The sequence below is a fragment of the Abramis brama genome (genome assembly GCF_963993115.1).
Source record: "Abramis brama genome assembly, chromosome: 15".
NCBI classification, from domain to species: Eukaryota; Metazoa; Chordata; class Actinopteri; order Cypriniformes; family Leuciscidae; genus Abramis; species Abramis brama.
The window spans coordinates 30,575,392-30,589,893 of NC_139977.1; the positions used below are offsets into that span (position 1 = coordinate 30,575,392).

Sequence of the window (14,502 nt, forward strand, 5' to 3'; positions counted from 1 at the left end):
AAAAAACACAACAACAATAAAATAAATATTTAACAAATAACATGGTTTATCACATTTTTCAGTTAAATATTTCAGTTAATTATTTTTTTTAGATTATTAAAATGTTCTTCACATATATATATATATTATAACATACCATTGAAAGGTTATTTGGTGAACCAGAATGGTTCTTCTGTAGTATCGCTGCACAAACCTCTTTTTGGAACCATTATACTAGGTTGATTATGATTTCACTTTTCTAACTTTAGTTAGTGTGTACTGTTACCCTGGTAATCCAGAGTTCTTGCGAGAGCACAAATTGAATTTTCTCAGCGAGTTACTCTGGTGTCGAGAAATGATACTCATTAAATATGCCCGTTGATCTGAGCTGCACCAATCACATCGGGTTATCTGATATAGAGCTAAACACAATGAACGAGTTAGACTTTTTTATCTAAAACAGGAACAGAAGGAGGACATTTTTGCTGCTTTGTCGACCAGATATGGTAAGAGTATAATCTACCAGTTAGCTCCGCTGGTAGATAAGGGTATGGGGTTTATTGTTGTGATTGGTCGTAGTGTTATCCAATTGCGTGCAGTGAGCTTTTTCAAATGCATGCTTGGTGTCGCCCCTCAAGCTGGCCGATTTTCATTAGTCGATGCCAGACCATTAATCTTTCAGATTTAGGTCTGGATTTCTAGGCTAGTGTACTGTTGCTGTTTGATCATAAACAACATCTGCAAAGTTACAACGCTCAAAGTTCAAAGCAAAGGGAGATATTTGCTTTTTTAAAAATCGCAACATTCCTCCCGGGTTAGTGACATCACCAACTCTAAAATTTACATAAACCCCGCCCCCGGAACACGATTTATAGATTATCATGACAGAATATGCTAATCAATGACTAGAAGATAACTACACATCAGCTACATAAATTCATCAACTAACCATTCAGAAACGTCCTGTTGCTTCTACATGTTGTCACTTCTTCTTGAGTCTCTCTATTATTGTCTGACTCCGGTTTGAACATAAAAGGCTGAAGGTTTTTGAAATGTTCAGTGCATGTCTATGTGAGTGCAAGCTGTTGAGGCTCCGCCCCCTGTGCCGGGAGCAGCAGCTCATTTGCATTTAAAGGAACAGACACAAAATGGTGCGTTTTTGCTCACCCTCAAAAATGGACAATTTTAACATGCAATATAAAAATATCTGTGGGGTATTTTGAGCTAAAACTTCACATACACACTCTGGGGACAACAAAGACTTATTTTACATCTTGTGAAAAGGGCATTATACCACCCCTTTAAGAGTGTATGTATTGAAATAATAAAAATTACATATTTGAATACATTGAATAATTATTAAGTAAAAAAATCAAACATCAATTTCAAACATCATCCAGGAACTGTTTTACTAGCTCATCTCTTGTTATTGTCCTCATTTGTAAGTTGCTTTGGATAAAATATATATTTTATTTAAAATTTAAATTAAGAGGTGATTCATTCGTGAAGCATTTGAAATACTTAGGACCAACATGAGTATAATTCACTTCTCACATGCATTTACATTTAAGACATTTAGCTAACACTCTTATCCAGAGAAGAAGGCAAGAGTGTTTCTCTTACGCATTGAAGCCCCCCACATAACCACAGACACACATTTCACAAAAACACAGACACAGAGAGACATCCAAACCACACATAGCACACAGGGTTTTGTTCATCAGTTGATGGGGACTTTCCAAACCTCACATAAACCTTTCTGCATGTTTACATTTTCATTATGGATTATTATTTAGTGTGTTTATTCCTTAGTTGGTCCCCAAAAAACCTGACACTTTTGGTTGGTTTTCAAAAGGTATTAAAACTCAACCCATTTCTAGGCCTGATATATGGCTGTTGTAGAAAGGTGATATAAAATTATCTTTTTTATCGTTATCATCTAACATGTTCAATTATTTAAATGTAAAAAGAAAAACATGTATTTGTTTGTAAATAAGATTAAATAATATTTAATAAGATCGTTGTCTGTTGAAGCTCTTCTGATTCTGTATTTAGTGTCTGCTGCCGCTAGATGGCAGCAGAGATAGTCTATTTACAAAAAACCTTTACCATCTCTGCCTTTACGTTTGCACTTTGCACTTGCTAGCATGGAAACATTATTAATAAAAATATATATATAAAAAAAACAAGATGAAACACACACATTACATTTTTAAATGCCCCTAATGTTCTCTGTACTGCTATTGCTTTTGATTTAAAAAATCAAATAAAGGTGTAGGCTAATTTTCACATCATTTTTTTAATCTTCATTAGAATGTGATCAATAATAAACTCACTCCTATATAAGTTTAAAGTTTATTAATTCAACAAATAATGTATTATTAACGGATGATTTAAATGTTATACCAAATCACCACAGTTACTGTTCGGTGGTATGTTACAATTTACTTGACAGCCAATAACAGTGAAGCAAAGGCGGTCTAATCGACGTAATCTGTCCAATCATCTGAGGAGATAATCTAATTAATATTTATGAGCTCTCTCCGTCTCCGCAGCGTAATGTCGTAAACCAAACTTGAGCGAGCGCGCACGGTGATGTCACGGATTTTAAAATGGCGGTTCCAACGTCTGCTTTGAAATTACATCCATAATCTACCGCTCATAGTTCAAAAATATCACAACGGTCGTCATGTTTTGAGAGAAATACTGTTCACAGATAAAACAAGACACTGTTATTTTGATCCAGAATGGATTCTGTGGTCGGAGAGGATCAAACGCTCCCGTTTGACATCAATCTGAGGTGAAGCGGTTTATTTTTTTCCATTTCTGTCAGAGTCTGTCAGGTAGCGTTAGCATGTTAGCTTGAAGGGAAACATTTAAATTAAGCACAACAATAATTTTATTATTCTGTTTATTCAACATTAGAATTTCAAAATGTTTACTGATAATCACCTCGACAAAGATATGAGCTAATGTTAACCACTGTGAGCTTGTTATGAATATGTTCCTATTGCTGCACATTAAACCGATATACATTTATTTTATATCTGTAACGTTACTTCATGTAACCGCTGATATAGTTGGTGAATACGATTTTTATTCTGTATTTTCTCAGAAATTATGCATTGATGCTTTTGTTATCATTCTGACAGTCTGAATGTGCATTCTTGACAGCTTCTGATCGTGTCTGGTTCAGTTTTAATTAATAAATTATTATGGTAATAATATGTGTACGTTATACTTATAAATGTTTATTAATTTGCATTGACATTTTGTGTTTAATTTGAGTAGTCTCATCCAGCTTTTGTGGTATTACTATGTTGTTTGTCTTAGTTTGGCTGGTGTTGAAGTTTGATGTTCATAGCCCCCGTGTTAAAAAACAAAACACATGATCCTCTTAGTTAAATATAGCAGGGACTTGATCTCTAAAGCATCTGGGCACACGAGGCTGTTTTTTGACATTGTTTACTATGTTCAGGAGTCAACTGCATGTTAAAAATACCTTGGACAGTGTGTACGGGCACAATCCATGATCAACAAACCTTGACAGGAGGGATCATTAGATCATTAAAATGGAGAAACAACATTTTGTAAATGCAAGTGCAATGCATTAAATATAGTTGTCTGCATTAAATAGTTTTTTTAGTATGCATTAAATAAAAGTGCTTGTAGTAAATGCAGTCATATGCATTGAATGCAATGCAATCAGACGAGAAGGCTGTATTGGTTTAGTTTACTGGTGCACAGAATGCAATTAATGCATTGCATATAGTGGCACAAGTTGTGTTGTTGAGAAATGATGAGAGCGAGAGAGAGAGAGAGAGAGACTGGCTTGTTATGAGTTGTGAGTTGATCATGCGCTGTCAAAGAAGAAAACACACTGCTTCCTTCCTGGATTACACACACACACATATAGCGGAAAAGCGCTCCTGTTTATTATCTGACGCACTGATCTCTGTCTTTTACTTTTCTGTGGCCATGTGACCATGAAGGACTGATGTAGGTAGGTTAATACACTGTTACACCTGTGCTGCTTGTGTATAGAGTTAGTGCTGTAGATGTGTAGATTTGCATTAGATCACTCTTATGGTGCTTGCATTCAGAGATCAGACTTTGCCAAGTTCAGGAGGTCTTTAACGGGTAAGAGTTGAAGGACTCTTGGGTTTGATTGTCAAGTTCGAGATCAGTCCATATATGCTGTCCTGATGGTTGTGTCATTGTAGTGTCACTTATAAACCAGCTGGTGAGCCTGTGGGGGGAAACACAAGATGAAAGCTGATATCAGTCTGCTGCCTTTATGCCCTGACATCTGATAGGAGCTTTTAACCAATTCAGATATGTTTCTGAAACTCTGACTCATATGTAAACCTATGAAACAGTTTTGTGATAGTTTGTGGCTAGCTCAATGCTAACAGTGCAGGAAAACGTGAGAAGAGGAAGTTGTTTGGCTGTGATGTGTTGTGTTGTGGAGCGGCTGAAGGTTGTGCATCCGTTTGACTCCATCCTCAAAATACTGTTACAATAAATAATAGACAATGTCATAGACCAGGTGTGTTTCTTTAAACTCTGCAGGACAGTGGCCCTACAGGACCGAGCTTGGAGAGCCCTGTCATAGACAATAATAGACACAGTTTGCACTGTTGAGCAGATTTTCACATGAATGTGTGATTTTAATGATTGAATGCTATGAATATTATGGAAGTTGTTATATTTGTAGGCTACATTTTTGTTTCTGTTATTGTTATGTACACACAAATAGGATTAGATGGTCATTTGAGGGTTGTGTTGGGGTTTTGTCAGTGGCTGATGCTGATATGTACTTCTTTTTACACTTTTTCTTGCTGATTAGAGAGAAAATTCAGCTGAATGGTTTTGAACTAGAGATGGACTGATAATTGATTCTTCAGTAAATGATTTGAAAGTCTATTATTATAATTATAATTATTGTAAAATTATAATATGGTATTTATTGTTTTAGTATAACAATTAGGCTATTATTGTTTCAAGAAGTAAAAATTGTTTGTCGGTTATCGGGCACCAACAACAAAAAAATTATCATTATGTGTCAGAGATTATACATTTTGGTCAATCTCTATTTTTTAAACATGGTAAAATCTGTGCTACACTGTTTTAATAAATTTTAATAAACAAACATGCATGGGTCTGAAGATAATATGAACTTTCTGCGTGACAGTTTAATTTCTGCATACATCTACACACATATTTATATAATATAGACTTACTTATATGATGTAATCCAATTAACCAGCAAATGAGACTGAGACATATGATTATTTTTACATTTATTTTTTCAGAATTATATTTTTACACAAAATTCACATGCATTATCCATTGAGAATACTGTTGGTGCAATTTTTGAAATCCAGAAATGCCAATAATCTCAATAATCCAAAATAAAGGCCTGTAAATTGATCTGGTTTCATAAGAAATTCAAGAATGCATCAGATTTGACGTGTGAGGCTCTTCTGTTTGACGGCTGCTCAGTCTTATGTAAGTTCAGTGTGCCGAGTGTCCTAATGGGCTTGCCTTAGGTCTGAACGTCTGATGAGTGAAGAGGATTGAACTTGTTAGGATGCCAAGAGTCACAGCAAATACACACACACACACACACACACACAACATAAAGATGCTGTGATCTGTACATTCACATTAGTTTCAGACAGCCTGCTTACATCATGCTCTCGCTTGTAGCCAGCGCTGCACTTTAAAGTTATGATAGCACACTCACATTGTTTCTGCTCCTGTTCCCAGCCTTGAGGTTGGATTATGAATAGCATCCATTCCACAGACATATGCACCGTCCATTCTTTCACTGTTTGTGCGTGTTTTCATGAGCTGGATAGTAAAGTAGAATAGGCTAGACGCTTTGTACTGGATATTTGCGCCTGTTTCATAGATGAATGCTGACAGGTTTGGGATTTGTTGTGATTTCAGTGTATTTTTCTTGCTGTTTTACTTTTGTCTCTGTGTATGTGTAACTTATATTTGTCGTTGTGTGTGTGTGTGTGTTTATGTTGCAGTATTTCCAGACTGCCAGAGTCTCTGAGCAGCAGCAACTTCAGCATGGACAACATAACAGGTAGACATTTCCTCATATCTTTTAATATAATCCGTTGAGCACCACATGACTAGGGTCGGGTATCGCCATCTCCCTCACGATTGATATCACAATTCAATACATCACGATATTGAATCGGATTCATTCTCTCTTGTTCCTTAAGAAGTGATTTAGATATGTGTACAGTTTAGCACATTTAGGACTATTACTCTGTTGAGTTATTGAGACTGTTGTGTAAAAGAATGAGATGAAAAGCAGCAGATATTTTGTTCCTCCCTCCAGCCTTTTACCTTTAAATCTGTTATGAAAACACACACGTTGTTGTATTTCTCTCTGAAGTCCAAACCACATGGTCATAATCAGATTTTCATCAAAGGTTGAAATACTCTGAAAATAACAAATAAGACACACAATGATCATTTCTGCAGCGAACAGAAGCTTGTTTGTTTATTCATCTGTCTGTTGTCTTGTCATCTGCAACGCCTCTGTTTCCAGGACAGAGGATGTCTCCATCCAAAGCTCTGAACATGAAAGATTATGAGAACGTAAGTACAACAACAAACCTGAACATTTCTTGAATCTCTTGAATTGAATCAGAATGTTTGCTTTTGTTTGTTTTCTTATAAGTGTGCCTACGATGCCAAAAATGATGTCTTGATAGCCAGCTCACAAGGTTTTGAAACAGCCATTGAGTGTGCTTATATTCATTATTCTTACATGATTATTTTTAATAAGCAGGAGTTTTTCTTTTCATCTGAGACTGTGTAGTTAAAGCAAAACCAAATCCACACATTTAGAATTTTCTTTATCTCCGTTTATCATGTTAAGTGTTATTTAAGCTTACTCAATGTGCACGCCTGTTTATGTTTTGACGTCACAACTGGAGGTATTCAAATCACAAAACTTCTAAATCAAACAGTTTTCTTGCATTTTTTGTTTATTGATTTGGATCTAAACCCTTAAAACGAGTTTGAATGAGAAATAATTATGTGTAAACATTCTCATTGTTATCAGTTTAAGTGCCTTTCTTACTTACTGATGATTTTGAACTTCATTTTCATAGGTCAGCATGCAACTATTTTGGTTTCTTTGGCAATCATGATATTCTGGTATAGAATGTCTGCCTGTCCATTTAAGGAAAGGGGGTTATTTCTTTGTACTGAGATAAAGATCTTTGTGCATTCCTATGTGTGTGTGTGTGTCTGAGAGAGAGAGAAAGTGTGTTTGTGTGCTGTAGAAACACAGAGACCTTTCAGAAGAAGGTACAACTGCCCATCACTGTGGTGTTTGTGGTTATTCCAGACTCCATTTGTATTTCTTTCTTTCCCTTCCCCCTGTTTCTGCCCCAGATGTTGTAGTGAAAAACGCTCGGAGTACAATGACACACAGTTCACTGCCCTCCCTGGCAGTCTCTTACACACACACTCATGCCAACCCTCATTACTGACACACACTCATTACTCCTTTAGCTCTTGTTCCCTCCCTCCACATTCCCTTTTCTCGCTCTTTTTCTGCAATTCAGTTATTTGAAGAACAGCTCTGCTCATGTTTATTCATGAACGAGTCCGAGTTTTGTGAGGAGGAAGCACTGAATATTCAGAAATGTTCAGTGTGAAGGGATGGTTCAGGCAGAATAAAAATTCTGATGGGGATTTTCTCCATTTCATTGTTGTTCAGTCTGGTTTTGTGAACTGGATCATTTAAAAGATCTGACACACTTGTTCATGAATCTAGCATTACTGCGATGAACCATGAGAGCTGTGGTGTATGTTAAAATTGTGTAAATTCCAGTTTGCTCCTTGAAATTTTCCAGAACTACTGCTTAAGTAAAAGATTAGGGTACATTTTCCCCTTGTTTGTATTGTCTGTGTATATATAAGGAATATTTTGAGTCATTTTCTGTGTTTCCTTAACAGCAAATCACAGCTCTGAAAAAGGAAAACTTTAACTTGAAGCTCAGGATCTATTTTCTGGAAGAACGTGTGCAGCAGAAATGTGACGACTCCACAGAGGACATTTACAAAACGGTTACTGACGCACAAACACACATGTGCACAAATATGACATTGTTCCTAGATCTAATGGTGGAAGTACCCTCTTTTTGGTGTGTTCGCATCGCAAGAACTGGGAACGATTTTAGTTCTAGGAACGCCTTTTGGCTAATTAAATTAGTTCCTTCTTCAGAGTATGGTCTAACTGATCACAATAGGAACTACCAGTGACAGAAGTGTACGCTGATTGGCCGAACGCACGCGAAACACCTGCACCCACCATTTAAAAAGAGCTGTGTACAGACATAGAGATTATAAGCTATATATTTACTCCTCGAACTAACTCTAGTCTCTCAACCTTTATGCTGAGCCAAGGAGGAAATCCAACGCAACTAACCTAACAGGATTATGTTCTTCTGCTCTGCTAGTGACATTGGGCATCAACCACATAGCAAACGCTAAAACTTTTTCATATACTGTCTACTTTCTTTGTATAACAGTTCTATAATAAAGTATTATAGATAGAATATATAGATAGAAAAATCTGTTCTCGGGGAACCACCCTAGTGGCTAGTTCCTATAACTAAGTTCCCAGTGAGAAAGGGGCTATTGATGCAAGTAGTTATATGCACAGTGACCTTATTTTGTTGATTGTAAGTAACTTTTATATCTGTGTGTGTAGAACATTGAGCTGAAAGTGGAGGTGGAGTCAATGAAACGAGATCTGGCTGAGAAACAGGAACTGCTTGTGTCTGCATCGTAAGTCTTGTTTACATGTTCACTTCCTATTTTTACTAATTATCCATCCTAACTTGGTGCGACATGATACAGCGTCAAGCAATAAAACCTATTTCTTCTTTGTTCTTCTTGTTGCTTGGCTGTCCCAACCAATCATGACATGTGATAAGACATTTTGTCTGTTTGACGGATTACAGTGTTTCTCATACATTGATTCATCTGTGGCGGCCGGAAAATATATTTAAACTTCTCATAATAACATGAAAGGTCAATAAGCGCGATAAGGCTTTGGGTCCTTATTAAAAGACTGTGTGTTTGCACCGCACATAGAGAAGTGCTCACTTCGCTCACGTGATCCCTCAGTTCACAGTGAATGAATGCAGTGAACTCCATCTGTGCATGTGCTGAGTTAAGCTTGCATTTGGGAACGCAGTTACGCATTATTTTCACATTTGCATAGTTGACGATTACAGGATTTCACTAGATTTGTAATGAGATGCGTTTGTAAACTTGTTTTCCGCCAAAATAAAAGCTCGGCTGCAGTTTCCGTCAAAATAAAAGCTCACGGGTTTATCTCTTGCATGTATAAAAATTAGGACAAAACTAATTATGAAAGTTTCTTGAATTTTTTTGTGCAATTGTTTTACAATATATGGCTATTACTGTCATAGGAATAGGAATAATATTATATTATTATTAGCATTATGTAGTGCAATGTAGACTGAGACACTATATCACAACTAAAAGGAGGTTTGAGTCCCATTTAAAGTTCAAGTACTGATTTTGTTCAAAAAATTCAACAGATTAATGAATTTAACTTACTTTGGGCATGGATTGTGAAGTGTAGCTCTGCCCGTATTCAAATCGGATCAGTCCAAAATCCTATTCCACATAGCCATTAAACATCAAATTGTTCTGATTGGCTGTAATTTCATTACCAAGTGGCAATATTTTGCTTTACGTGGGACAGAAAAATAAGTATTTTGTCATATTCATTTCAGTATATTTTACCGAAATGGCATTTAATATAAAACATTGACAATAATGTGCAAAGTGATTAAAACATGTCAAACTATAAACAGACCCAAATCTCCTAACATTTATAAATTGTATAAACTACAAAAATTTTGTCAGTGATGAAATTAACATTGCACTGGAAACACTTGGTTATGACTAATTTGGGCTTTCAGGTCAAATATTTGCAATTGAGAACATGTAGACGGCATTGGATGTAAGACACAGATCATAATGGCATGTGTTTGTGTGTGTAGGAAAGCACTAGAGAGTTTAGCCAGTCGAGGTGTTGGTGATGATGGCAGAGAGAAGATGCACAGAGAAATGGACTCACTCAGAGAAGCATTCAACACTCGGATTCAAGAGCTGGAGGAGGTAAAACAAACCCCACGATTTTTGTAGAAAATGGGTGAGAATATGTTTTTCATCTTTAGTCATTACCATGACTTTCTCTTTTTCTTCAGTCTCTGCGAGCTGCCCAAGAGGATCTGGAAAGCATGGCCACCATTGCTGAACAGGAGAAGGTGAAAAATATTGAATTGGAGAAAAAGCAACAGGCCGCCAACCAATCAGGGCCCTCAGATGATTCGGGCTCCGCCCCTGGACGGCTCAGAGAGCTCCAGCAAGCCCTTCAGGAGAAGGAGAGGTGATCAAGAAAGAAATTAAAGTACTAAAAGACAATTTATTCATTAACAAAGTATAACTTTTAGTTCTGAAAATCCCTGATATGTTTTCCTCAGTGTAATTGAGCAACTGCAGGTGACACTCAAAGGTCAAGATGCAATGATTGGAGAGCTACGGAAGAATGACCCGCACCAGCCAATAGGAGAGCAGATGACACAGTTGAACTCCTTGATTGGCCAAAAAGACAGTCAGCTACAGGTTAGTCTCTCAGTTTTGTAAAGCACAACAGTGGCTTTCTTACACCAATGTTTATGCTATCTCAAAGGCACATCACGAACACTTGAGTGATGATGTTTTGTGTATTTTGGTTTTTACAGGTCCTTAGAGAAGAACTAGACCGTGGGAGAGAAAATGCAGAAAGAGACAAACAGGTAAGCAGACAACTACCAGAATGCTCCTCTTCATGAGTGCGTGTATAGAGTAAAACTTGCTTGTAAGCAAGCCAGCATGATGATGTGAATTATTGGGCAGGATGTTACTAGCTATTTCTTACTTGACACAAAATTGTCATAAAGGGAGAAAGCGGCCTTTGAAAGCTGAATCATCCTTTGAGTAGCATTCATGTTTCAGGATTTATTATAGACATTTGTGCACTCATGAGCATAATCATTTAAATCTACCTCTTTAAAAGATTGGTTCCTGATCCACCCTGAGAAATCTCTATAAAATTATTATTTAAAATCCGACCTTGTAATTAAATATGACTGGAAAGATCAAAGAGTGTGGGAGCCGTGTGGGAGGGCATTGTGCTAAGCTGGATTAGCAGGTTGGCACATGGCAGCAGTCTGTGTCTGTTGCTAATGAAAAATCAAACATCAAAACTGAAAAGTGAATTGTTTTTAATGCTAGGGTGTTGTAGGTGGTTGCCAAAGTGTTGCTGTAAAGTTGTTTGAGGTTTATGAGTGATTTTTAGCCAGTTTAGTCATTGCTAGATGGTTGTTAAGTGAGTAAGTAAGTAAGTAAGTTCTGGCCCAAGTCTGAAGACTCCAACCTCAAGTCCTTGTGATCTTTTGATCTCTAGATATGGCTCAGGTCCCTCATTCAATGCAAGTCTTTGAGATTTTTTTCATCTTCTGTGTCCGATTGGTGAAAAGTAATAACCTCTCCTCAAACCACACAATTTTAAGATGTCATCATGTCTGTAGCACAGCACGAGATATGCACCGAAGTTGAATTCTTGGGGTTTGTTGTTCAGATTATCAAAAATGCTAATATACTGTTTCATGCTTGTGTTTCATGCTAACATTCAGGGCCGGGAATCTTTAGGCACCTCACTTTCCAATCCTGATTCCGCGAGTCCATATTGTTTCTTATTAACTAGTTTACCGGCTTTAAATCTTAAAGGGCCTATATGCAACTTTTCCCCCAAAATAAACGTAACAATAGCCTTTTTATTTGACCATTTATGACTCAAACATCTCCTGATGAGCATACTGACACCTTGTCAGCTCACAGTGGGTGCACCTATAAGCCTGTATCCTATTTTTCCTATTTTCTGTCGGGTCGGATTTTTCGCACGCTGTCTGCGGATGTGACGTCAAGCGCGTTCATGTTAAACGTTTCAGATCACTCTGCCACCACCGCTAGTCAGCAGTTAGCCTTAGTTTCTCAAACAATATGTATTTGACTGTTCTTACCTCTGTAAACATAATGTTGACTTCTTTGCAGCGGATGACTTGTGAAGTGTGCACGTACGAGAGCGAGCAGAAAGGAAGAGCAGTTCCGTTTTTTGACCACAGTTGTCAGTCGCGAGTTTAAATTTCAGAAAAACGCATATAGGCCCTTTAAGTTTATTTATTACATTTTTTATGTAATTAATTACTTGTGCAATTATAAGTAATAAAATATTAAAAATTAAAAAAATGTATTAAAACAATTCTATATAAAGAATTTTCAACTAAATATAGCTTCAAAACATACAAGAAAATTGTACGTAATAAAAAAAAAAAAAAACACATTAAGCAATAAACAAAGAGTGCTTTCAGCATTTAAGAGGGCTTTAAGGAGGCTATCTGAAAGTTTCCAGACAAGAGCAGTGAGGGAGCAGGGATTTTTCTCTCTTTCTCAGCAATATTGCTTTTTGATTATTATTCTTGATGACATTCATAATAAGCTGCATTCACTCTAATCAGCACAGATCAATTTTGACATATCAGATGTTCTGTCCTGTCTGTTTAATACCTTAAGACATAACTGTGTTTAGATTAATTTTGCATTATAAAAGCATGAGATGCAAGTGCATTTAACTGCTTTCACTGAGTTACGCACAGCCGATGTCACAAGCGCTGTTCAGCAGACACACACACACACACACACACACACAAAGCGCAGGTGAGCATTTAAAAGCAGACATCTGTCAGTAAGTGAGTGTCATGTATTAATGCTGCATTCCAAATGACATAAATTATGCCTTTAAATTATGCCTTTGTAGAGCATTTTGGAAGGAAAAACATTGAAATATTGGTCGGGTGAAACCACCCCTACTAACATGTTCCAGCGTGACCTGTAGCATCCCCAAGGCATGGCATGAACATCAGTGGCCCAAATACAACTCTTCTCATCAGACACCCGCTGAGAGGATTACTCTCTGTGTGTGTGTGTGTGTTAGCAGACGTTGTGCACATCACCCAAAGGATTTCCTGTGTGTGTTTGTGGATTAGAGGGTCTAAATCTGTGTGTGGGCTGAGCACAGTTAGTTCAGTGCTGAGCGAGATGGACAGAGACTCAGAGGAAGATGGATGGAACGATATCATGTGTAAAGATCAGAGAGCTTTGCGATGCCATGTTTTTGAAGTGTGTTTATTTGTCAGTGGTATCAGTGTTTTAGTGTTCGTCTGGTGAACATGCGTGACCCATGCCGTGTATGCGGCGTATGCGTGCAGGGCGGTCAGTGTCGTTGGTTGTTCAGTGCATGTGGCCGTCTGAGGCTGGCAGTGGTCCTCTCTCATGTGTTGGGCGTGGAGTTGCAACGGGACGGTCACAGTGAGTTTCTCTGTGGGAAATGCGTGTTCTTGCTCGAGCGTGTCGTGCAATGCGATGTCGCCATTGAACAACTGCAAAAAGCACAAGCTGCTCAGCTGCAGCGGCTACAGAAGGAGAGAGATGGACTGAAAACGCAAATCACGAACAAATACAGACAACATAACCCAACCAAACTAGGTGGAAACGCATCACAGAAACCTCTCAAACAGGAAGTTCAGACTGGAGCAGGTTTACATAGTCCAAAACAGCTGCAATGCATCCAGAGACCTCAACCAAAGCAGCGGCAAGCGTGGGCTGATAACATACAGGATTCTCCAGGAAGAAGTCAAGGGCTTGTTGCTGTGGGTACGGTCGGTGATGGCCAACAGGAGAAGTTCAAAGGTCGATTAAGGAGGTGTGTGAGCCTTGAGCCTCTTAGTAGAACAGATCGCTCGCACCGCTCGAAATCAAGTTCGTGTTCACGTCAGAGCAGCGACACGCGTTCTAGAACAACTGTTGGGCCGGGAGCCCGACCTCGTTCTCTTAGTCGAGACTATCTGGATGTCGTGCATAAGAAGAGTACTCTGATATCACGGTCAGCTTCCCTCCAATCAGTGGCCCTGGAGCAGCATGACCATGCCCTCATCAGTGCATCACCCTTCAGACGGCCACTGAGAAACTCAACCGTAGAAACGACCACGGTGCTGTTTGATATACTTCAGCTCTTGAAGAGTGTGCAAGGAGTGCGGCCCGTCCCACGCTGCAATGGGAGCAAGATTCCAGTACTGAAACATCCACAGTACACACGTGGAAATGCCCACAGGAATGTGTCATGGAAATCGAGGATGGAGACAAGTCTGAGAGAGATGGAGGAGGACTTTAATGATGATTACACACCTCTCAAACAGGAGGTACACCCCTCATACACTGGCTGTGAGATTTTGATGACCCTCTGCTTACTCAAACAGTAGAGTACGACAAAACAACATGCCTAGAACATTAAGGGCAATGAATTCTATTACTATTCTCAACAGCCTCGTTTTTGTTTGTCTCCAA

The 14,502-nt window shown here is 38.1% G+C and overlaps 1 protein-coding gene across 12 annotated transcripts in view; it reads left to right on the forward strand.

The window, feature by feature from the left end:
* Positions 1-2,535: 2,535 nt before the first annotated feature.
* The window catches only part of cdk5rap2 (CDK5 regulatory subunit associated protein 2), a 42,725-nt gene continuing 30,758 nt past the window's right edge, over positions 2,536-14,502 (forward strand). For 8 of the 12 annotated variants that reach the window (XM_084137203.1, XM_084137210.1, XM_084137207.1 and 5 more), the window contains exon 1: positions 13,180-14,357. In XM_084137203.1, coding sequence (XP_083993329.1) covers positions 13,329-14,357 — 1,029 coding nt within the window. In that variant the 5' untranslated portion in view covers positions 13,180-13,328. Of the gene's footprint in view, positions 2,780-3,825; positions 3,983-6,020; positions 6,080-6,553; positions 6,604-7,974; positions 8,086-8,731; positions 8,809-10,058; positions 10,177-10,265; positions 10,448-10,541; positions 10,684-10,802; positions 10,857-13,179; positions 14,358-14,502 lie in introns of those variants that run through there. The other 4 variants (XM_084137212.1, XM_084137206.1, XM_084137204.1 and 1 more) reach the window with 3 other exon arrangements.